General features: G+C 36.4%; 1 protein-coding gene across 7 annotated transcripts in view; it reads left to right on the top strand.

The window, feature by feature from the left end:
- LOC131678982 (probable G-protein coupled receptor Mth-like 1) overlaps positions 1 to 25,813 on the top strand; it is a 514,068-nt gene that overhangs the window by 469,353 nt on the left and 18,902 nt on the right. For 4 of the 7 annotated variants that reach the window (XM_058959485.1, XM_058959482.1, XM_058959483.1 and 1 more), the window contains 2 exons: positions 8,174 to 8,375; positions 20,047 to 22,076. In XM_058959485.1, the coding sequence (XP_058815468.1) occupies positions 8,174 to 8,375; positions 20,047 to 20,244 (400 nt within the window). In that variant the 3' untranslated portion in view covers positions 20,245 to 22,076. Of the gene's footprint in view, positions 1 to 8,173; positions 8,376 to 20,046; positions 22,077 to 25,813 lie in introns of those variants that run through there. The other 3 variants (XM_058959488.1, XM_058959486.1, XR_009303781.1) reach the window with 2 other exon arrangements.

The following is a 25,813-nucleotide window of genomic DNA, read 5'->3' as shown; positions in this document are numbered from 1 at the left end:
TACCAATTACCAATTACCAATTACCAATTACCAATTACCAATTACCAATTACCAATTACCAATTACCAATTACCAATTACCAATTACCAATTACCAATTACCAATTACCAATTACCAATTACAAATTACGAATTGCAAATTAAACATCACAGGAATGAAGAATGAAGAATGAAGAATGAAGAATGAAGAATGAAGAATGAAGAATGAAGAATGAAGAATGAAGAATGAAGAATGAAGAATGAAGAACAGAAGAACAGAAGAACAGAAGAACAGAAGAACAGAAGAACAGAAGAACAGAAGAACAGAAGAACAGAAGAACAGAAGAACAGAAGAACAGAAGAACAGAGGAACAGAAGAGAACAGAAGAGAACAGAAGAGAACAGAAGAACAGAAGAACAGAAGAACAGAAGAACAGAAGAACAGAAGAACAGAAGAACAGAAGAACAGAAGAACAGAAGAACAGAAGAACAGAAGAACAGAAGAACAGAAGAACAGAAGAACAGAAGAACAGAAGAACAGAAGAACAGAAGAACAGAAGAACAGAAGAACAGAAGAACAGAAGAACAGAAGAACAGAAGAACAGAAGAACAGAAGAACAGAAGAACAGAAGAACAGAAGAACAGAAGAACAGAAGAACAGAAGAACAGAAGAACAGAAGAACAGAAGAACAGAAGAACAGAAGAACAGAAGAACAGAAGAACAGAAGAACAGAAGAACAGAAGAACAGAAGAACAGAAGAACAGAAGAACAGAAGAACAGAAGAACAGAAAAACAGAAGAACGGAAGAACGGAAGAACGGAAGGACAGAAGAACAGAAGAACAGAAGAACAGAAGAACAGAAGAACAGAAGAACAGAAGAACAGAAGAACAGAAGAACAGAAGAACAGAAGAACAGAAGAACAGAAGAACAGAAGAACAGAAGAACAGAAGAACAGAAGAACAGAAGAACAGAAGAACAGAAGAACAGAAGAACAGAAGAACAGAAGAACAGAAGAACAGAAGAACAGAAGAACAGAAAAACAGAAGAACAGAAGAACAGAAGAACAGAAGAACAGAAGAACAGAAGAACAGAAGAACAGAAGAACAGAAGAACAGAAGAACAGAAGAACAGAAGAACAGAAGAACAGAAGAACAGAAGAACAGAAGAACAGAAGAACAGAAGAACAGAAGAACAGAAGAACAGAAGAACAGAAGAACAGAAGAACAGAAGAACAGAAGAACAGAAGAACAGAAGAACAGAAGAACAGAAGAACAGAAGAACAGAAGAACAGAAGAACAGAAGAACAGAAGAACAGAAGAACAGAAGAACAGAAGAACAGAAGAACAGAAGAACAGAAGAACAGAAGAACAGAAGAACAGAAGAACAGAAGAACAGAAGAACAGAAGAACAGAAGAACAGAAGAACAGAAGAACAGAAGAACAGAAGAACAGAAGAACAGAAGAACAGAAGAACAGAAGAACAGAAGAACAGAAGAACAGAAGAACAGAAGAACAGAAGAACAGAAGAACAGAAGAACAGAAGAACAGAAGAACAGAAGAACAGAAGAACAGAAGAACAGAAGAACAGAAGAACAGAAGAACAGAAGAACAGAAGAACAGAAGAACAGAAGAACAGAAGAACAGAAGAACAGAAGAACAGAAGAACAGAAGAACAGAAGAACAGAAGAACAGAAGAACAGAAGAACAGAAGAACAGAAAAACAGAAGAACGGAAGAACGGAAGAACGGAAGGACAGAAGAACAGAAGAACAGAAGAACAGAAGAACAGAAGAACAGAAGAACAGAAGAACAGAAGAACAGAAGAACAGAAGAACAGAAGAACAGAAGAACAGAAGAACAGAAGAACAGAAGAACAGAAGAACAGAAGAACAGAAGAACAGAAGAACAGAAGAACAGAAGAACAGAAGAACAGAAGAACAGAAGAACAGAAGAACAGAAAAACAGAAGAACAGAAGAACAGAAGAACAGAAGAACAGAAGAACAGAAGAACAGAAGAACAGAAGAACAGAAGAACAGAAGAACAGAAGAACAGAAGAACAGAAGAACAGAAGAACAGAAGAACAGAAGAACAGAAGAACAGAAGAACAGAAGAACAGAAGAACAGAAGAACAGAAGAACAGAAGAACAGAAGAACAGAAGAACAGAAGAACAGAAGAACAGAAGAACAGAAGAACAGAAGAACAGAAGAACAGAAGAACAGAAGAACAGAAGAACAGAAGAACAGAAGAACAGAAGAACAGAAGAACAGAAGAACAGAAGAACAGAAGAACAGAAGAACAGAAGAACAGAAGAACAGAAGAACAGAAGAACAGAAGAACAGAAGAACAGAAGAACAGAAGAACAGAAGAACAGAAGAACAGAAGAACAGAAGAACAGAAGAACAGAAGAACAGAAGAACAGAAGAACAGAAGAACAGAAGAACAGAAGAACAGAAGAACAGAAGAACAGAAGAACAGAAGAACAGAAGAACAGAAGAACAGAAGAACAGAAGAACAGAAGAACAGAAGAACAGAAGAACAGAAGAACAGAAGAACAGAAGAACAGAAGAACAGAAGAACAGAAGAACAGAAGAACAGAAGAACAGAAGAACAGAAGAACAGAAGAACAGAAGAACAGAAGAACAGAAGAACAGAAGAACAGAAGAACAGAAGAACAGAAGAACAGAAGAACAGAAGAACAGAAGAACAGAAGAACAGAAGAACAGAAGAACAGAAGAACAGAAGAACAGAAGAACAGAAGAACGGAAGAACAGAGGAACAGAAGAACAGAAGAACAGAAGAACAGAAGAACGGAAGAACGGAAGAACGGAAGGACAGAAGGACAGAAGAACAGAAGAACAGAAGAACAGAAGAACAGAAGAACAGAAGAACAGAAGAACAGAAGAACAGAAGAACAGAAGAACAGAAGAACAGAAGAACAGAAGAACAGAAGAACAGAAGAACAGAAGAACAGAAGAACAGAAGAACAGAAGAACAGAAGAACAGAAGAACAGAAGAACAGAAGAACAGAAGAACAGAAGAACAGAAGAACAGAAGAACAGAAGAACAGAAGAACGGAAGAACGGAAGAACGGAAGGACAGAAGAACAGAAGAACAGAAGAACAGAAGAACAGAAGAACAGAAGAACAGAAGAACAGAAGAACAGAAGAACGGAAGAACGGAAGAACGGAAGAACGGAAGAACGGAAGAACGGAAGAACGGAAGAACGGAAGAACGGAAGAACGGAAGGACAGAAGAACAGAAGAGAACAGAAGAGAACAACAGAAGAGAACAGAAGAGAACAGAAGAGAACAGAAGAGAACAGAAGAGAACAGAAGAGAACAGAAGAGAACAGAAGAGAACAGAAGAGAACAGAAGAGAACAGAAGAGAACAGAAGAGAACAGAAGAGAACAGAAGAGAACAGAAGAGAACAGAAGAGAACAGAAGAGAACAGAAGAGAACAGAAGAGAACAGAAGAGAACAGAAGAGAACAGAAGAGAACAGAAGAGAACAGAAGAGAACAGAAGAGAACAGAAGAGAACAGAAGAGAACAGAAGAGAACAGAAGAGAACAGAAGAGAACAGAAGAGAACAGAAGAGAACAGAAGAGAACAGAAGAGAACAGAAGAGAACAGAAGAGAACAGAAGAGAACAGAAGAGAACAGAAGAGAACAGAAGAGAACAGAAGAGAACAGAAGAGAACAGAAGAGAACAGAAGAGAACAGAAGAGAACAGAAGAGAACAGAAGAGAACAGAAGAGAACAGAAGAGAACAGAAGAGAACAGAAGAGAACAGAAGAGAACAGAAGAGAACAGAAGAGAACAGAAGAGAACAGAAGAGAACAGAAGAGAACAGAAGAGAACAGAAGAGAACAGAAGAGAACAGAAGAGAACAGAGGAACAGAGGAACAGAAGAACAGAAAAATTGAAAATCTGAAAAACTGCAAAACTGAAAAACTGAAAAACTGAAAACTGAAAAACTGAAGAACTGAAAAATAGAAAAACTGAAAAACAGGAATACAGAAAAACAAAAAAATAGAGAAGCAGAAAAACTGAATCAGAAAAAAACAGATCAACACAAAAATAGAAAAGCAGATATATAATAAAAATTAAAACAGAAAAACAAAAAAACTGAAAAATATAAAATCATAAAAATATAATGGTATAAAAATATAAGAATATAAGAATATGAGAATATGAAAATATAAATATATAAAAATATAAAAAAAATTAAGATATAAAAATATAAAAATATAAGAATATAAAAATATAAAAATATAAAAATATAAAAATATAAAAATATAAAAATATAAAAATATAAAAATATAAAAATATAAAAATATAAAAATATAAAAATATAAAAATATAAAAATATAAAAATATAAAAATATAAAAATATAAAAATATAAAAATATAAAAATATAATAATATAAAAGTATAAAAATATAAAAATATGAAAATATAAAACAGAAAAACACAAAAAATTAAGAAACATGAAATAGAAAAAATGACAAAACTTAGAACCGAAAATGAAATACCGATACACAGAACAAAGAAAAGAAAAATACAGAAGCGAAACGATGAACGCCAAACGATATACAAAAAGAAAAAAATTAGAACACAATAAAAAAGAAAGAAGACGATATACCTAAGACGAAATATAGTATAAAAAAGGCGGAAGACAGAACACTGAAGACCAAAGGCAGCAGGCACTGAACATAGATAATAGACGGAAAACAAGTCAGAAAAATGAAGACAGAAAATTGGAAGTAGTAGATATATGACTAAAGAATGACTATAGGAGACCGAAAACAGACGGCTGAAAACAGTAGACAGTAAAAAGGAAATTGATAAAATATGCTAGAAAATAGAAAACAGCACAAAGAAAACAAGACAAATAAAAATGGTCATAAAACAGATGCAGGAAAATTAAATATAAAAGACAGAAGGCAGTAGACAGAAGACAGATGATAGAATTCTGAATAAGGACTGTAAAAACACAAAGAGAAGGACAGAAGACGAAAGATGGAAGACAGTTGATATGAGATAAAAACAGAAGATTGAAGTGTGATAAAAAAAAACACAAGCTAGTAGGTAGAATGGAAGAGAGTTCTGGAGTAAAAGTGAGAAAATGCATTAAAAAACAGAAGAAATGACGCGAAGGATTAATTACACAAAAAATGTTAAAAATCCAAAAAAAAAATGAAGAAGAAGAATCGCTGATACTTGACTAAATTATATTTTCAATGTTTCATATTCGTTCTATTTGTGTTCCATTTGCTATACTTGTTTTATTAGTTGTGTGTTGTAATATTTGTAATAAACATATGTATATATGTTTTGTTTGTCCTATGCGTTCTAATTATTCTGCTTGGTTGGAAACTGAAAACGAAATGCGGAAACCAAAGCTAAGTAACAAATATAAAGAGCGAGATCAAAAAAGCGAAATATAATTAATTCTTTTATGGAATGGAATATTTTTGAAAGATTCACAAGAATAGCAAAAAGGAGAAGACATAAGTAAAACAAGGAATTTTATGATGTTATAATATGAGAACTATTTACAGAAGAAAGAAATTAAGTAAAATGTGCAGAAAGTTTCAAAAAAGGTTACGGAATTTGCGTTTCGACTTCGTCTTATCAGAATCCAACACTAACCAGGACTATGCTCGGATTTGTGTTCTAGAGAAAATCCCCAATTAAGAGTGATGTCCCGCAAGAAAAGGAGTTTTGTTACGCTGATGAGAACCAAAAAAATCGAAACTTGGTTCGGTTTAACAAGCCAATGCTAGATGCACTGTACTATAATTCCCCCTAAGGGTCTTTGTGGTTTCGAATCATGGGAAGAATTCGTTTTTGTACACATTTCTTGACGTATGTTTCACTGTTCATCAAAGCTGTTGTAATAAAGGGTTGCAAAATCTTACCGCAGCTACAAATAGCTTGCCGGGTCATTGCTTTCTTACCATTTTTTTTCGATTTGAATAAATGTCTCCGTCTGATTTAATACTTACCCTTCTCGCACCGGTTAATATTGTGGTCTCGATTCATAATCGAATTTCACGTAGGTCTCGTCGTTCATAGTTCGAGTTCCCAGCAATCATCGTATCGTACAGCTTTCGCACTCTGAGTCTAATCGATGCTTCTTGTTTCGGGCTGTGTTTCGGCTGCTTCTGAATCTTATATGATCGAATATTCCAGCGTATTTAGCACGTTAAATATTTGACTTAGGAGTACTAATATTTTTAGTCGTATTTCGAGCTGACACCTCCTTCGAACACCTGAAGTGTTCGTTGATCTAACGAGGTTTACTAAGAACTTTTCTCGACCACCTGTTTTTGGATTGTCTTCAGGCGTGATATCCTCACAGAATTTCGTTATCGTTGTTCGCATTTTTGTCAACTTTCTCAGCGACCTTCCGGGTTCTGTTCGCAATTTTGCTCAATATTTCGATGCAGTTCTGCTGAAAGTCCACGCGTTTTGAAACAATCTGTTGTATAAGTACTAGTAGATAAAGGTAAATAACTGAATGTAGCCAACAAAATTAACAAATTAATTGTGAAATTGTTGCGATATCTGATTACCTCCAAACAATCTGGGACAATCTTTATAAAAGGAACTAAGACGAATAATCAAGAATAAGGACTACGGTTTACCTTCTTATCTCACACAGAACAGAAGCAAAGAAACCTCTTCGCTATAGATATTAGTGATGAAAACACTAAATTTTGCCTATCGCTTTGGATTTTATCCAGTTCACAAACAGTACTGAATCTTTCTTCAGTGATATGAGACAGCCACAAGAAATGAAAGTTCCCGTACTGTGGGATAACATAATTTCGATTGACTTTAAGAAAACTTGCGTTAGACCTACAGTTCAGGAGGTGGAACAACTAGTAAAAGTTATTATGGAGCTTAATGTCGCGGAAATGACCTACATTTAGTTTCACCTCGTGAAACGTTTGATAACTTTTAGAAATTTGGTCCAGGCAAAAAACTTTATCGCGAAGAACAACATGCAACATGATAACAAATACAACAATATTGGAACCAAGATCAAGTACATGGAAGATGACAAGGATGATGTTCGTAGTCATGATTTAGCACCGCGCACTGAAGTAAACTACATAAAAATTCAGACGAAATACGAAGAAGCGGAATCTATTACGAATGACACTCAAAGACATTTTTACCGGTATTGGTACCGGTTAAAGCGCGCATATTTACTGAAATTTAAAACCTTTCTGTTTGCACCGACGCTTGCAATTTGATATCCCATTCTCGTATACATCAAAGCTAGACAAGAAGTACAGCCCTATACAACACAAACAAGCAATACACAATGACCAAAGCACGAGTTGTTGAACCGTATCATGATTTTATGCCAAAATATGAATGTAATTGTAATAATATGTAATTGATGATGAAACCTATGATGTTGAAAACATCAAACAGCTATCGGGCCCAAGCGTTTACACTATCATTCAAAAAGAAGGCAGCTGAGTATTTCGGTACGAGAAGAAAGTCGAACTTTACGAAAAAAATATTTAGTGCGGCAAGCCATTTGCAGTTGCGGTAAAACCAGTCGAAGTTTCGTAGCAACCTGAACCTACAGCGAAGAAACAAGCGACTGTTACCTTGACTGTGGACTCACGTTCGCCATCATTGTTTTAGCTAGCTATAACATTTTTGTCAGTACAGTACATAAAAGATACCGTTAACAAGACAAAAGCACTGTGGCTTTATACCGATTTATCATATTTTGATGATTTTGATTCGAAGTTGTTCAATCTGGACTGAATGAAAACCATCATTTTTTGTGTTTATGTAGCTAAAATTGCGATAAGTAAAACTTCAGTTAACATGCACCTAAATAATAACCGCGATTTGCATGCAATTTTCACACCATTAACGCTGATTTATGAATGATCAAAATCAACCCCTTAACCCATCCCGTAATTCCACCACCTACCCGCTATTCCTATCTCTTACCCCTCCCAACCCATTCCGCATGATGCTGTGCATGTGCTTTGCTACTAATGCTGTTCTGTTCTGTTGCGTTCTTTCTTTCTTTCTCTGTCTCGTTCTGTTTTTCTTCCTGCAACCCTGTGGTGTGTGTGAACCACAATACGACACAACCCTGAACCCGAAACCACAAACAACAACAACAACTTCTCGCATCGCACCTCAACTCTAGCCGCGGTCTGGTTTCTTCTCCCTCTTACAGTGCCGCCCTGGGCCGAGTCTGCATGAAGCTGGTGGTGGTGATGGGCGTCACCTGGGTCGCCGACGTGGCCTCCTGGGTATTTGGTGGCCCCGACTACATCTGGCTGGTGACGGATCTGATCAACGCGCTGCAGGGAGTGTTCATCTTCATCGTCGTCGGCTGTCAACCGCAGGTGAGTTCTCAAATAATAGTTAGTCAATAAACAATTGTTAAGTTACCGATTTTCGTTATTGTAGTCCAAGATTCAGTTGCTTCGTTTCGAGGGACGTCAGATGGCGAAGATTAGCCTCCAGAAGCTGTACTATGTAATCAAGTAAAGCAATCAGTGCTAACAAATTAATTTTGTTGAACTTATTAATTTAAACAAGAATGTTCTCCAAAATTTCGCAACACAGTTTAAATTGCCACTAAAGTTTAACCGCAAAACAAGTCGTAAGAGCACTAATTTCTGCTATCATCCAGTTATCAGTAACAACAACAACTAGCAAATTACCGTACGGGAAGACTTATTCCCCAAATAGTGATGACAATTCACTGCAAAATATGCTACCAACGAGAGCAGGACTCGAATTGCCAAATGGTTCCCCGAGGACATATTATAATTAACTCCGCAAAGTCTGTCTGATTTTATGTGCCGAGTGTGCTATGTGTGTACCTTTTTGGCACATCCTCCCCTCATCAGCACTCCGCATGGGGAATTGCTCAAATATGCATGGAGAACTCTTATCGCTCGCAAACAAGCTACTGTGGAAATTTATTTTCCTACCTCGAGCCTTCCTCTGCGGGGTTTGGTGTAAAAACAGTTTCTTTTATTATAACCATAACCGCAGAATCATATTTAACCACGTTGGAATGATGGACCACATTCTGAGTATTTTTTTTTTTTTTGGGTGCAGCACTGAAATACTCATCGTTGTTGGTATAAAGTGATTCAGTAACGAGAAAAGCATAAATTAACTATGTCACATAATCTACCACGAAACAATGTATCGTTAATTGTCGTGAGTCCAGTCTACCAGTGCTCCCTGAAAAAGGAATGCTACACATGTGAATAATATTTAAATAAAACGTTTGAGGCATGTAAATACGACCATATTATTCCTATTGTATAACAAATTTTTCGGGTTTTAAATCATTGAAATTAGAACGGCTATTGTATACTGTCCGACGTTTCGGCAACTGGGTTAGACCTTCTTCAAGGGAAATATATATTAGCGTCTATGCGTCATTTGTCAACGTTGGGTTTTCATATTTTGCTTCATATGCAACGGTTTGGGAAGTGAAACTGGTTAATTTACCTATCCACTTTTTTACCACTGTGCACTACCGACACCAATCAGTTTAAGACCAAACAGTTGCATATGAAGCAAAATATGAAGACCTTCCCAACGTTGATAAAGAACTTATAGAGTAGAACGCTAATATATTTCTTTTGCAAAAGGCCAAACCAGTGGCTGAAACGTATGGGAGTATACAAAACCGTACTGATTTGAAAATCCGAAAAGTAGAAAAAATAGTTATATAATAAAACGTTTGCTAAGAACATTTATCCTTGCTGCTTTTCCATATTTCAATACTTTTTCTAACGGTTCAATATTTAGTGGACTCAACAGAAAAAAATGTGCAGAATTTTAAGTGTTCGAAAAACTGTTCATCAATTTGCATCTATTGTAGAGTACTTACATATATCACGAAAAAAGTGATTTGTGCAAAATTTTACAAAAGATTGGTGGACTCTTTTTTTGATGCGCGCGCAGAGAAAAATATCAAGAAAACTCGATCGAAAGTCAAACAACTCAAAGTAAGATTACCTTCAAAATATCATGAATCAGAATATATTGGCTCAAATTGCAAGTCTCCCGTATGTAGTCGAAGATTTGTATATTGTCGTAGGTGGTAAGATAACTCACAAGCAATCCAAATCGCCTGCGAGAAAGCCTAAAGCTTTAGTATGTTGCTAAATTTCAGTCGCTCAAATACATTTTCGAATATGTTCTTACATAGAAAACTCCGAAAGCGCAATTTCGTTGCTGCCGTTGGGTAGCTGCATAGCAGATGATATGAGGTTGCGTAGTCGGATTTACAAAGATTACATGAAAATGACTCAGCGCACTGAATAGTAGCGATGTGATAATTAAGTTTGCAGAGGCCGGTTGAACCCCTGATCAGCATGTCACAGTATAGTTTCGAAAAGTGTAAGAGATATTTCGAAATCACTGTTTGACGACACAAGCTTGTAGATTGCCTCAATATTTGCAGTGCTCAGTCGAAGCTCAAGACCGGATCTTTGCTTTTATCCAATTTGTTGAAATAGGCAAAGCAGGCTAAAGACACACACACAGTCAATCTCTGCGCCTGTTCTGGTCAATTGTTCGGCACATGCATTGTCAGTAATAACGGAATGTTCTTGCACCAAAACGAAGTATTGTCAATGCTAAGTTCTTCGATTTGAATTCGGCGCGCAATTACTAGCGTGGACGCTGATTGCAGCCTGACTATCAAAGCAGAAGTTTATAGCTTTGCCGGACAAGCTCCGTTCAAGGGCCAATTGTACCCGGTACATAATCGCGAAGATTTTTGCTTGGAATACAGTACAGTATCTACCTAGCGAGTGAGACTGTTCAAATCTCATTTCACGACAGTAAACACCAGCACCAGCAAGGCCCTCCCTCAGAGAGCCGTTAGTGCAACAGGCCACTTGCTTTGTGGTTGTCTCTCCAAATAGTCAAGGTGTTTCTCCGTGCCAAGGACTAAATGACTGGCGAGACTAAAATAAGCCAGTCGCGCACGGAGTGTCGTGAGGCTTACCCTTACTGTATTAAGAGAATCTCTGATATAATGGACGTTCTAATAATAAATCAAAAGAGCATTCAATTCCGCGTCCAACGACATTTTGATAAAAAAAATCGTTTGAAAAATGCCGGATTTATTCAGTTTTTCCGAAATAAGGTAATCTTGTTTATGAACTGTTAAAGCAATAAATGCACTTATGAAGAAATAACCGCTGTGGTGTAATGCTGATCCTAGCAGCAATGCCGCCTACATCCCTTAAGAGTCGTGGGAAACAAATCTTAATTTGGGAAAAATTGAATAACTCCGCCATTTTTCGACCGAATTTTTCGAAGATGAAAAGAAGTTCAATCAATTTTTGTCTTTTTGTACCACCGTATAATCGGTAGTATTACAAATGCTCACCACATAATTTGGAGCAGCTCAGATATCAACTTGAGAGGCACCGAATTGATGGAATACTTAAGCAGTACAAATCAAGGAAGTCGCCCAACATTTGCACGAGCTGGCAGAGAAGAGGTGTTAGATGTAACTCGCTGCTTTGACAGTATTACGCATAATTTGGCAAACTGACTCGTACCAAACGAGCTCGAGCTGTCGCTATCTGATCATAAGATCATATCGCACTTTCTTGTGCATCCCGTCTAAAGTTTTCTGGGCTCTGGGACATTAACCCGATAGCCATACACTGTACACTGTGGTCCCAAATAGATACTTGGGATGAGTATACACTTGCTCCCAGTGATCTTACACTCACACGTAGTATTTCTTTTAAAACTTTCAATGTGTGAATACCTCTTCGCGAGGAATGGCTGTCTGGATGGATGGAGCGACAATTTGAAGAATATGTAGTTTGTTATACTGACGATTCTTTGTTGGAGGGCCGGTGCTGGAGTCTATTGTCGTGAAATCAGATTAAACCAGACTCATTCGCTTGGTAGATACTGTACCGGATTCCAAGCAGAAATCTTCGCGATTCTGTGTGGCGCACAATCGGCACTTCAACAGGGAATTTTGTGGTAAAAGAAACTATTTTTGCTCGGACAGTCAGGCTACCCTAAATGTACTTAGTTCGGTAGATTCGAGATAGAAATTAGCAATCGCATGTCGAACTCAAATCGAAGAACTTAGTCTTTCAAATGCTTTCTACCTTCTATGGGTACCCGGTTATTCCGGTATTACTGGAAATAAATTGGGTTGAGCTGGCACCGCGGCTGACTTCGTTGGTACAGAACCGGTTCTGCCATTGCAATGGTATTGTCGATAAGTTGGATAAAGTACATTCTAAGAGACACAATATTTTGAATGGAATGGATGAGATTCAGATCAAGCACGTCTAGCGGCTTCGATGGAGGCTCGTATGACATACAGATATAGACAATCGCAGCGTTTTTTCTCCACACCTCTTTTGTGAATATTGTGCTAGTGATTGAAAAAGGCATTCAACACATTGACGTGGTTCAAGGATTAAGGTGTGACACGGAACAATGGTTTATATAAGCTCATATGTTGTCGTAATTTATGTTTGAAATCAAATCGTCTTTGTAAATATATTTAAATATTCGTTTATCGACCAAAAATATAAGGAATAGAAAAAAATGTAATCCTGGTCGGAGAAGAACTGTTAATGACATCGCACGCAAGGAAATGCTACCAAATCCGACGAATTTATCAGAAACTTTTGGAGATCCTGCAATATTCAGGGGCGTCTTATTGATTTCGGTTTTTATTACAAATTCGAAATATTTTATACGAATGCTTTTACATGCCATTTCCAACCATTCCGGTTGTAAGAAACCATTTTTCTAAAATTAAATACCCAGAACGGATTATCACTAATATGGGGATAAATTTAATAATAAATATTATTGTTGTAAGGTCAAAGTTTAGATGAAATATCCAACGAATTGAAAAATTTACTTGGCCTTTCTCTTTCACAAGTTATTCTTATGAAGAGAAAGGCTAGCGGCGATAATACGCCAGTACGCTCTGAAATTATCCAGGAGCTTTATTTAATTCATTTTAACCGTACTGAGGTTAATATTTGAAAATATTAGAAAAAGCACGTTTTTTGTTACACGTGCGAGTAAAGTGGGAACATTATAGACGATATGGGGGCAGAATTCAAAATCTGACCCAGTGTCGTAGATGCCAAGGCTTTGGGAATTGTCAAATAAAAGCTAAGCATTGCCACTTTACCGTCCACAAATACAAGACAAAAATAATAACTCTTTACATGTTAATTTAATCTTAAGTCAAAATGTCACATATAGTATACCAAAGTTTTGCTAATATTTTGTAGATGTGATGTTTTGCGCTGTGATGTTTTTCCAAGTCGACTGCGGTTAGCATCTTTTTCCAATGCCAAACCGCATATCTACACTCTCGGTTGTAATACAGCACATGAAATATATCACAACTACAAAACGTCACAGTAAAATGTGCCATCTACAAACGGTGTTGCCAAGACCTCATATGTAAAAGAGCATAATAGCAAAAGTGATCGGCAAAATGCAATAAAATAATAGTTGTAAATTATCTCCCTATTATCTTCGCGAAAAACATGTGCTTATACGATCCTGCAATGAGTAAATGCAGAGGCGATAGAAGAATTAATAGCCTTCTGCGTGATTTAATTGTTAAATAAATTTAAAAGGTACAAGAAAATTTTTGCACACGATTTTCTCCGTTCCACGTTTCTATTAGATACGATGTAATGAACAAATGCTCTAGCCTTGTTCGGTTCAAACAACCAAAAAAAGTTTCAAATGCGCCAATTGTAGCGATAACCATATATCGAATTTCTGGGCTGACAAGACTTTGTTCGAGAAAAAATATAAATTCTCGTTCTAGGCAACAAAAACAACAAATAAACAATTTACCTACTTCTTCAGGTATAATTCAAAACAAGTCTAAACGTGTTAATCCGCTTCAAAATAGATTAATAACTCGTTTGCAACCAACGCTTCCTTTAGTCCAATGGATCTATGTAGTGTAACGGCAGAAAAAAATTAAATTCTTGCAAGAATCTATGTTACATATGATGATTGCTATGTTAAATTCTACCTCCATGTTTGAAGCTTTCAAGCTGAGTGGGAATTTGCTAACAAAACTGCAATGACGATAAAGTTTAACAATGACTTTAAATAATCATTCAAATTTATTAAATTGGAATGCTCGCTCATTATAAACGTGCGAAGACGAATTTTTCAACTTCTTGAGGAGACATAATGTGCATATAGCCGTTGTGACCGAAACTTTTTTAAAACCAAATATTAAATTGAAGAGTGACTCTAATTTTGTTATTCATCGATTTGATCGAATTGTTGGATTCGGCGGAGAAATCGCAATAGCGGTTAATCGCAGGATCAAACATTCCGTTACGCCGTCTCTTGACACCAAGGTGATCGAGAGTTTGGGTATCGAAGTTGAAACTGATCTTGGTATCATTTTTATTGCTGCAGCCTATTTGCCTTTTCAGTGCACTGGCGAGCAAATGAATTTCTTGAAAGGAGACTTACAAAAACTTACAAGAAATCGGTCGAAATTCTTCATAATCGGTGATTTTAACGCCAAATACCGAGCCTGGAATAATGCTCAAAGCAATTCCAACGGTAAACCACTTTTTAATGATTGCTCTGCTGGTTATAATTCAATTTTGTTCCCGAATGGTCCTACGTGCTATTCGTCTGTAAGGAATCCATCAACAATTGATTTGGTTTTGACAGATCAAAGTTACATTTGTAGCGAAATGATTACACACGCTAACTTTGATTCTGATCATCTTCCAGTAACTTTTTCACTTTATCAAGAAGCTGTTTCCAATCCCATTAGCTCAGTGTTCAATTATCACAAAGCGAATTAGGAAAGGTACAAAACTTATATTGAGAATAATTTTAATCATGACCTTGATTTACAAAATAAAGCTGACATTGATACGGCATTACAAAATTTAAGTAATTCTATAGTTGATGCTAGAAATTTATCAGTACCAACAACACAGAAAAAATTTAATACTCCTATTATTGACGACGATCTTCAACTTCTGATTCGCCTGAAGAATGTTCGAAGACGTCAATATCAACGTTCTCGTGATCCTGCTATGAAATGTATCTATCAGGATCTACAAAAAGAAATTAAGCATAGATTCACACTCTTAAGAAATGAAAATTTCGCGAAAGAGGTTGAACAAATCATGCCAAATTCTAAACCTTTCTGGAAACTTTCTAAGGTTCTTAAGAAACCTCAGAAACCAATTTCAGCTTTGAAGGAAGGTGACCACATACTTCTTACAAGCGAAAAAAAGTTCAAAAACTTGCTCAGCAGTTTGAAATCATCCATAATTTTATTCTCAATGTTGTGAGTGCTATTGAAAAGGAAGTCTTACAAAAATTTGAAAACATTTCAAATCAAGTATTTTTTCTAGACGATATTATTGAAACAAATGAGATGATGAGATCAAATCCATCATGAAAAAGTTAAAAAATATGAAAGCTCCAGGTTATGATGGAATTTTCAACATTCTTCTTAAAAACCTTCCCGAAATCACCATGAGATACTTAGTCAAAATATTCAACAAATGTTTTGAATTAGCATACTTCCCTGAAAAATGGAAAAATGCCAAGGTTATTTCTATTTGAAGCCAGATAAAAATCCAGCAGAAGCATCTAGCTATCGTCCAGTTAGCTTACTCTCTTCTATTAGTAAATTATTTGAAATGAGAATTCTATTTTTCTTCCTGAGCAGTTTGGATTTCGTATTGGACATTAAACTACTCATCAACTTGTGAGAGTAACTAACATGATAAAGGCAAATATCTCAGAGGGCTATTCCACTGGAGTTGCTCTTCTAGACATCGAAAAAGCTTTCGACAGTGTTTGGCACAAAGGATTAATTGCCAAAATGTGGGATTTTAATTTTCCAATTTACATAATAAAGATAATTAAAAATTATCTTGCTAACCGTACCCTACAGGTTTCTTATCAGAATTGTAAATCTAATAAGCTACCCGTTAAAGCAGGCGTCCCTCAAGGATCAAGCGTCGCACCAATCCTATACAATATGTTTACCTCTGATCTTCCAAATCTACCTACAGTCTGTAAAAAGTCACTTTTATGTGATGATACTAGCATGTCAGCCACTGGTAGGAGTCTTCGTATTATCTGCAGTCGACTGCAACGAAGCTTGAATATTTTCAATGATTACCTGAAAAAATGGAAAATTTCCACTAATGCGGCAAAAACACAATTGATTGTGTTTCCGAATAAGCCAAGAGCTTCTTCTCTTAAACCAAATAATAACCATATTATTAAATTTAATGGTTTGAATTTAACGTGGTCAGATAAAGTTAAATACTTGGGTTTGATTTACGATAAAAAAAACTCACTTTTAAGGATCACATTGAAGTAATCCAAACAAAATGCAACAAATATACAAAATGTTTATACCCTCTTATAAATAGGAATTCTAGGCTCTGCCTAAAGAACAAACTATTAATTTATAAACAAATATTTAGACCAGCAATGCTATATGCAGTGCCAATCTGGGCAAGTTGTTGTGCTATTAGGAAGAAAACGCTTCAAACGATTCAGAATAAAATTCTGAAAATGATTTTGAAACGTTCTCCCTGGTTTAGCACAAACGAGTTGCACAGACTCGCAAACATAGAAACATTAGAAATTATGACGAACAGTATTATAGGCAACTTCCGACAAAAATCGTTGCAATCACGTAAACACGTATGTTCTATACCTTCTACTGATAATTTGAGTCGGTTTTTTGATATTGTTGTCCAATTTAAAAAGAAATATCAATACATTCGAATTTTCCTGTTTGAAGGTTTCAATCTACACATCCATAAAATGCTAAATTAAGACTATTTGCTAAACTTGAGGATGCGCTTAAACTTTTCTTACGATACCTCTATAGCAACTAGCTGAGAATTTACCAAACTATTTGACGCAATGTACTGCCACCTGAACAAAAAAAAACTGAATAAAACTGGCTAAAATTTAAAAAAAACTACAAGGGGCAGCCCTATGGGGTTGCACGAGCTGTAGACGTAGGACTATACTACTTAATGTAAAATATTTATTTTCTTAGCACATTTTTAGTAATAATAAATCAAACATTTTTCTTACGTATGGTTTAATCACAACCAATCAACATCGAATATTACATATTGAACCAAACCTTCTTGGTTATCAGGTCATTTCATTTGTAGCAGGTGATCGAATCCGATTAAACTTATTTAAGAAGATCTGAAGAAAGAAGACAGAAAACTGCGAATGAGCTAATATCTGAAACTAAATCTTTATAGAATAAGATTAGCTTGTAAAACCTTTTCGATTGTGTGTGGTAAAAAACCCGGACCAGTGATAAAAATCATATTTTAGACAATATAATTACATTTCATGTATAGACCAAGCATTCTAGTTATATTTTGCCATTATTATAACTTTCCTAAAGTACGTATACAAATATAGCGAATGCAGTGGTCTTAATCATATATCGAAACTATAAATATATAAGAATCGAAAACAATTTTATATATGCACAAGATGCGTTTTTGCAACGGTTTTTCAAGTGGCAGTGTATTCATTCATAAATAGGCTTTGTAGTATGTACCTATTACTAGAATCAAAGTACTATAGGCTGAGTGGAAATGAATTGATCGAACGTAAATAATAAACTTTCGTTGTGCAATTTAGTAACAAATTAGATCTATCTACCTACACATTCGCCTCAAACATTAAACCCAAGCGCACAAAGCAAAATGAATCAACGCTGATGATGATGGGTAGAGTGAAAGAGACAACTAATATCACGACACTGCACTGCAAACCGTGTTTGCAAATGGAGCTCGCATGTACAAACTATTTTGTGTACGAATTATACATAAGTGTGCTGGAAACGAGCACAACACAAAAGATAGCATACGGACTTCTAACTCAGCTACACTGGCTGTAAAAGCACACAGCGCAGTTATCTGCTTCGCCTGCCGCTCAACAGGCGACTGAGCTGCTTCGGCGAAATCCGTCCGTTTAAATAGTCGATGATGACGTCATTCATAGAAGCGTAGTGCGCTAGGTACACAAATCTGTCGTGCTGGCCTAGGGAAGCGCTATCTTCTGTGTGTAAATGCGCGATATTTTGACTAGGTTATTCATTATTTAAATTTTTAATGCCATGATATCAAAAATCTTTGGGTTTATCTATTGGAATCTATTCTTAGAAGTATTTCGGGGCGACAAGCGCAAAAAAATTGAAAATTTATAGTGAGATGGCTGAATTATATGCGTTTAAAATTGGACCACTTTTCGTTAAATACCATTTTTGTAGAATTTGCAACGTGCACCCCTATATCGAAAACAAAGACGTAGTCCTACGTCAAAACTGGAAGATTTATCCGATTGTCTGTTTGACTGGATGTTGTACAAAAAAACTGGAAGAATCCAGCTTAAACTGGAAGATTGGCATCGCTGAATTGAACTAACAGCACCCGAGCGAAAATAAACATGCCACCCAGCCACAGCAATTCTCTTGGAGAAAAAAAATTACGCTCTTTACTTTAATTACTGAACGGTATTGAAATCATTCTCATTTTTTATTGAACACCCGTTAAAACGATATGGGGATAGCCAAACAAACTGCTATTTCTACAATCAAAGAAAGCCAATTCCATCCCATACAAGAAAAGGTTCTTCCATGACCAGCAAACGAGAATCTAAAGAATATGGTTGGACATTTTTGATTGTCATAAACTGTATTAAAAATCCGATGTATAAAGCAGCTTTAATACTAAAATTTTTCCAGAAATAAGCATTCTTGAACATTTGCACTAATATATTCGACTATTCCCAATAGCAGAAAAAAAGGGTCGCTCATTTTTTATAGCTTTGTTTGCTCCACCATTGCAGATTACTAGTACGATTTGATATCCGGGCCCCTTGCATTAGCCCAGTGTGCTCATGCATGAATACTCGCCACGAGGCCAGCAAACGCCATACGGACGTTGCGTGCAAACTTGGATACTATAGTGATTCATGCATGCGAACCTGTATGCGATGGTGATTTTCAACGTATTTTCATTTAAATGCTTACACAGGTTTTTCGGAAGTTTGTTCTAGCCTATATGTCTGTACTCTGTGTTAAGACTACAATAGTAATAGTTGAAATACCGATATCTGTTATTTAATACTGTAGTCGCACATCTTTTACACCAGTGATGTTTTTTCTCGTCCTATCTTCACTTACTACCTCTTACCCTGTTCAGACGTGTAACCGCTGCAAGCTTCCAGCTCCTAGGCCGATTTTTCTTCGATCGCTTTGACGGCATTGACTGACTTGCCCTACATACTATGTATAACAAGTTTATGGCTTTTTCGGTATTGTCGAAATGGTCATAGTAGCACATCTACAAGTAATAGAAACTGACTCCGTTGGGTCAAAATACCACAAATTTATTAAATTTTGCCGACTGTTGGAGCCAAGGTGCTTAGAGTTCTAAGGTGATTCGTCTTCAGCAGTAACTATAACATATAACATATGAAGAGAACTAGTAAACAATGTTGTTAGCTGTCGTTTCTAAAACCAACATGGCTGATCGGCGTTGTTGAGGATCATATCACCATAGAATAAAAACTCCTTGGTTGGAGCTACGTAATGCACCAATTTAATTGTTTGATATCGCTCAACAGCTATTTTTTCGAATCCCGAAAAATCTACATCAAAAAACTATTACTCTACGGGCTGCAACATGCATTCAACGCATTCTCACGGATTAATAATTCATGTGATACTCACGACACGGAACTTAATCCTTTGCCTCGCAAAGTTCGGTGCTGGTCCACCTAACCGTCAACCAAAGTACAATCCGTTTCAATTACACTAATTTCTGCCCACACGAATAAGCTATTTCCAGGTTCATAATACATACAATAACAAGCCAGTGTTGCTCCCGCGTAAGTCGACGCCGGAGCAACAAGATTAAAATGTATTACCCCAAAATCTCATCCTTGAATTTTTTTGTTTTTCTTCTCCCTCTCCTGCAGGTCTGGTCCGCGATGAAACGCCTGTGGAACTCGAAAACGGGCCGCACCTTCACCAACACGACGCACGGTCCGCAGCACTCGAGTTCCTCCCACGGTCTACCCTCGATGGGTGAGTCCGTTACGAACAACACCTGCACCAACAATACGACCACGACGACCAACTCCCAGAACCGGGTGCCCATGGAAACGGTCTGCTAGAATTTTAAACCGCACACCACTAACAAATCTACGAAGGATACCTAAGATATTTTTTGTTCTCCTCTCCCTTTCGTTGCGTGTGTCGGCTCTTCCTTCGTCGCCCGAACTAGAGACTGGACAGTATATCTAGTAGGCGTTTGGTTTTTTTGTTGTTCATTAGCAACAGGAGGGAAGAGACCGCTGACTGTTTAGGCTGTAGGGTTTCATACTTTTCGTCGTTTTTTCGAAAAATTTAAACCGCATTTACAGCAATACTGCCAATTTGAGAATGGTTAGACCGTAAGTGAGAGAACCAAAAGGCTAACAAACTACAGTGTAATTCAAATAGAGAAGAATTTTGCGTCAAATTACAGTTGAATTGTTGCCGCTGCTGAACAAAATAGAAGGCTAAAGTTAGTTGATTTTTTTTTGGTTTCATGTAAATATTGGTTTGCTCCCGCGACATTTTCTGCTTTATTTCTGTATATTTTTGTAACGAAACTGCCTTATCTTGTGCAATTACTTCAAGAAATCGGCAAGTTGAAAAATGTATTCTTTCTCGTTTTTCTTTCTTTCGGTAAGATGTTGAGCTTTAATAAGTAAGTGCACCCACCATTCATACAGATTTGTGGTATTTTGTTTTAGATGCACCGACTAACCGAGCAAGATTTTGTGTCAGATTTTAATAACCACATTGTTTACTTCGTGTAAATACTGTAATATTTATTGAACTGTATTTTAATTTAAGTATTACCCTTTTGACGGCAACTGAGAACAAGCACAAAATTGCCCACCAACTCGAGCTGGTTCACAACTTTGTACGCTAAACATACATAGATCGCAGTAAGCACAAACCGTAGATAACAATAAACATTTTGACGTGTTTTGGAGACATTTTAAACAGCAGTTATTTCGAGTTTTTAAGATGTTTTAGAATGTTTACTGTCAAAATTTCCGGTAGAATTAATCGATTAATAACCAATAACCGTAGTAGGCATTGAAAAAGTCCCACCGGTGACGTGAGCGAAAAAAATAACAACCATGTTTAACATTGAAGTATAGATAAAAAGAAACATAATCACACATTTCTGTCCAATCCAACCTGGAAAAAAATTCTACTCTGAACTGTAACAGAACACCACTCGGAATTGCTAGTCGAAAAGCAACTTTCTATCAGTATAAAATGTATCACGAATCGCAGCTTTAGGGATACTTTCCCGTTAGATATTCAACTTTACTAACATTCATCTTCATCCTGTTAACTTCATTACTAGTTACAAATCTATAACTTTCGCTTCCAGTTAATCAATGCTCTAACGAATCCATTCATAGGAACCATCATCAATTCACATTCAAATGTTTGTAGTATCCGATTCTTAGGAGTTAGCAACCAGCCGTACTAAGGATAAACGCTAAGTCGGCAATCAGTATTTGCAGTTTAAAGCGTTTTACATATTTAGTAAAATGTAATTTCTTCTAAACTACTACAAATTAGATATAAAACTGATGCATAGAGAATCTTCACGAACCAGAAATAGCTGATAAATAAACGAAACAAAAATAACACTTTTGTGACTACTTGTGTAAAAAATGTATACTGATTAATTCGTAATTCGTAAAACGCGCTATGATTAACATCTATACAACCGCTGAAGTGCAGCTGCATGACCGCAGAAAACAAGTATCAGAAGTTTTTGCATATAATTCTTAGTCTATAGCACAAAACGGATAATAACAGTAAGATTAAGATAGCAAGCAGTAGACCAAAACGAAGCAAGTCTTGGAAAAGCGACAACAAGTGAACAATAATAACCGAGTAACTTGACTGTGTAATAAAAAAAAATGCAAGTAAACTGGTTTCAATTTCGTTTCACGTCGCATCCGAAAGTCCAACGACCGTCACAAGTCACAACCCGCCTACTGCATCTCCGCGAACCCCAGCCAAGAAGCGAAAGGTGCAAAGTTCATCTCCGATTTAAATTCATTTAGCACCCTCCTTTCAAAGCTTCGGACCGATTCTAAGCTGATGGACGTTGATGGGCTCCATCATTAGTAAGTCATAAACGCTAATGGCCGCCGTCTGCTGGCTGAAACATAATGCCGATGACGTTGATGCTTAGGTGAAAACTCTCGCCCAGGTGCAATTCAAGGGCCCTGCAGACAAGCTTTTCAACTATGTATTCCATAACTTTTTCCCACTTTTAATAGTTAACTCTAACCATAAAATGGTCCAATAAAAAATCTCACCGCGTCCAGATTTTATTTGCTGACCAATCAAAAGAACGTTTTCAGCGTGTATGACTTCTAAACCCTAACCTCAAATTACGGTGTGCAATGCATTCCGAACGGAGCAGCAAGTAAATGAGATGAGTAGGCGCTGTGGTTGTGGTTTCCGGAAGCAGACACCTTCGGTTCTGACTGATGAGTTGTGGTTTGCTCTGAGCTCTGAGCCAAAGGTGTGCGGTGTAGGAGGTACCTACATACGAATGATGCTAGTTGGGTGGCTTTGTGTGTTGTATCGGGGCGTTCTCGGGTCGGAATTCGATGAAAGAAACTCCCCAGCAGCGGCTGCAGTAGTAGTAAGAGACAAACTGGGCTGTACAACGTGTAGTGAACCGAAAGGTGTATATTTACCGAGTGTAAGTTAAATGTTTGAGGTTATGCAGTCCGCCGCAAAACAGCAGACAGTAAATACTAAGGGTTTATGGAATTTGTTCTGATGGTTATGTTGATGGAATGTTTACCGAATACAGAGAAACTGAAGGAAAGAGGAAGACTGTTTTTTGTAACAAAAGAAGTAATACTAGTTTGAGTTATTCAAACTTCAGAGATCTTTAGAATAAAAATCTCAGTTTCTATTAATTTAAGGTAACGCAATATGGTTAGACCAGTGGATAGCCTAAAGTTTTATATCTAAATCAGGAATGCCAGATCACTTTTTGCAAAATCTATGTTAAAAGTATATGTGAAAACCTGCTCACCGTATTTTTGACGTCTTTGTTTTCGATGTGGGAGTTTTCAAATGTAGCAAAAATGATATAATACGATTTGTTAGGCTAGGTGTAGAATGCTTACAAATAATTCAGCAATTCCGCGATAAATTTTCGAAATTTTTGCGTATGTCGCTCAGAGGTACATATAAACAAAGATTCCAATAGATAAAGATCGGATTTCTTATTGCACGATTGACTGGGACATGAAAAAGGAACCTGGAAATAGGAGATCCCAACTCTTATACGATTTGGATTAATCCTAGAACGTTCCTGGGTACAAACGTACCCCACGCGTTTGATAGCAACTTTCCGCAGGTAAAGATGCAAACAAAAGAAATGTATGATACATCATTTTCTTCGATTTTTAATTGCGAAAACAGCTGAGTAAGTGAAAATACGGAATTTATTAAATCAACGATACATAAATTTGTTTGATCAAAAAAAGTGAAAAAATCGCGGCTTTGACTTTTTTCACAAAAAATACTATAACTTTGCGAATTTTCAACCGATTTCAAAGAAATGGTCTAGAAATGGCTCAAATGAAATTTCGATATTTTTGAAAAAGTACAATTATTTGGAAGAGCGAAAGATTAAAAATCAAGTTTTGGAAAATTCCACGAAATGGGGTGGAAATTATAATGAAAAAAATATTTCTGACCTGTAATACATTGGTAATACGCAACGTTATTGTTACATCAGTTACTGTGCGCAAATTATAGTTGCGAGTCATTGTTTTGAAAAAACTTATTTAATCGACCTAGCTGTGAGATGAGACATTTATTACACATATCACTGTTGGACCATTCGTTAGTTTGCAGAACTCATGCGAAATAGGCACTCAACTAGAGGTGGAATGAAAACAGTTTCTAGTCCTGAACGAATAAAATCTCGAATAAATGAATAATTTATAGAAAATCAATAGAACGAACGAAATAAAAAATAAAGCAAAACATGAAATAAAATGTGTTCAAATTCATAAAATGAGTAGAATGATTAATGTAAATCATAATTATAAAATACACGAATCAAATTAGATTAGCTCATTAAATGAAAATTTAAACTACATTTAGAAATAGTTATAAGAGGGTGTACCCCATTAGGCATAAGTACGTTTGGCATACGTACGTTAGGCATAATGGACGTTAGGCATAATGGACGATTGGCATAATGGTCGTTAGGCATAAATTACCATATTGAAGTATGACTGAACAGAATTTAACAGAAGCTGAACCAACTCGATCATAATACTTGAAGAAATCTTTGCTCAAATTATGGAAGCAAACCGAATGCTTGGCATACGGATGTACAGCCTGTGTGTATTACTCGACGCACAACCGATAAAATGCGCCTAACTAAATTAGATTCAATCTGTTTGTAAAGATAAGGAGGTTTTATGCCTGTTGGAGAAAGATTTTGAATGAAACCTAGCTCCAGGAGGCTTTTACCTGCTTCAAATAAATGTATAAAACAAAATAATAAAATCAATCTCATTTGTGTTAAGGTATGATTAACGCACATTAAGGCTCAAGTTACCTCAAGGCTTGGTAGTGTGCGTAAGAAAAATTGTGTTCAGTTTTGCCACCAGCTTATTCATTTAAATCTTTTCAAAACTCTAAAAGAAGAATATCAGTCGATTTATTAGATCATCACGATTCAATTCATGCAAAATACCTGCTGGAAAAACCATCGGCTTAGCTAAATGGTGCTTTTGAAAAAGTGGCTGTGGTTTTTTCATTGCGCAGTTGTGTTGCGTACCCCAGCACGGTGTGGTAGTGTGACAAAAAATCACAGCCACTTTTTCAAAAGCACCATTTAGCGAAACCGATAGTTTTTCCAGCAGCTATTTTGTATGATTTGAATCGTTGTGATCTAATAAATCGGCTGATATTCTTCTTTTAGAGTTTTGAAAAGGTTTAAATGGATAATACGGTGGCAAAGCTGAACACAATTTTTCTTACCCATACTACCCAGCGTTCAAATCTAACACATGCTCAAAAAAGGTAACTTGAACCTTAACTTTGATTAGTTCTTACATACATGCATGGTGCAATTGTCCAAGAAGAAAATATATATCTTGAAGAACAGTTCATGAAAGAAAGAATGATGAATTTGTTGCTTTTATATTGATTATTTCCCATATTATTCAGTCCATTGGTTATATTCTTGAGACCATCAAAGATAAAACTACGGAAATTGTCAGATACGAAGCAGATCTTTTCCGTGTACTGTGCAGAGATAACGAAACAATAAAGGTTTCGGTATAAACGTAACATCCGTACGCTAATGCTGAAGCTGTCCATAACACTGCAGGTTTACATAACATCATGGCTGTTCATTATTACTCTCTATTGTTTAATATTTGGATATAATAATATTGATAATACATCCAACAAACTTGAAATGGGCTTGAATCTAAGCTGTTCACTCAAATGAAGAAAGCTTTCAGTTCATCTATGGAAAAAATATAAAACAAATTCTACACTTGTAAGATATAAATATCTCGCTTGGTGTTTTTCATTTTGCTGTCTCTCGAAGGTATGCAATTTTATACACCAAAGCTTCTAACCCACAAAATGAGCATAAGGTTGAAATCTCTG

The sequence above is a fragment of the Topomyia yanbarensis genome, chromosome 2, assembly GCF_030247195.1.
Source record: "Topomyia yanbarensis strain Yona2022 chromosome 2, ASM3024719v1, whole genome shotgun sequence".
NCBI classification, from domain to species: Eukaryota; Metazoa; Arthropoda; class Insecta; order Diptera; family Culicidae; genus Topomyia; species Topomyia yanbarensis.
This window is presented reverse-complemented; position numbering and strand designations above follow the sequence as displayed.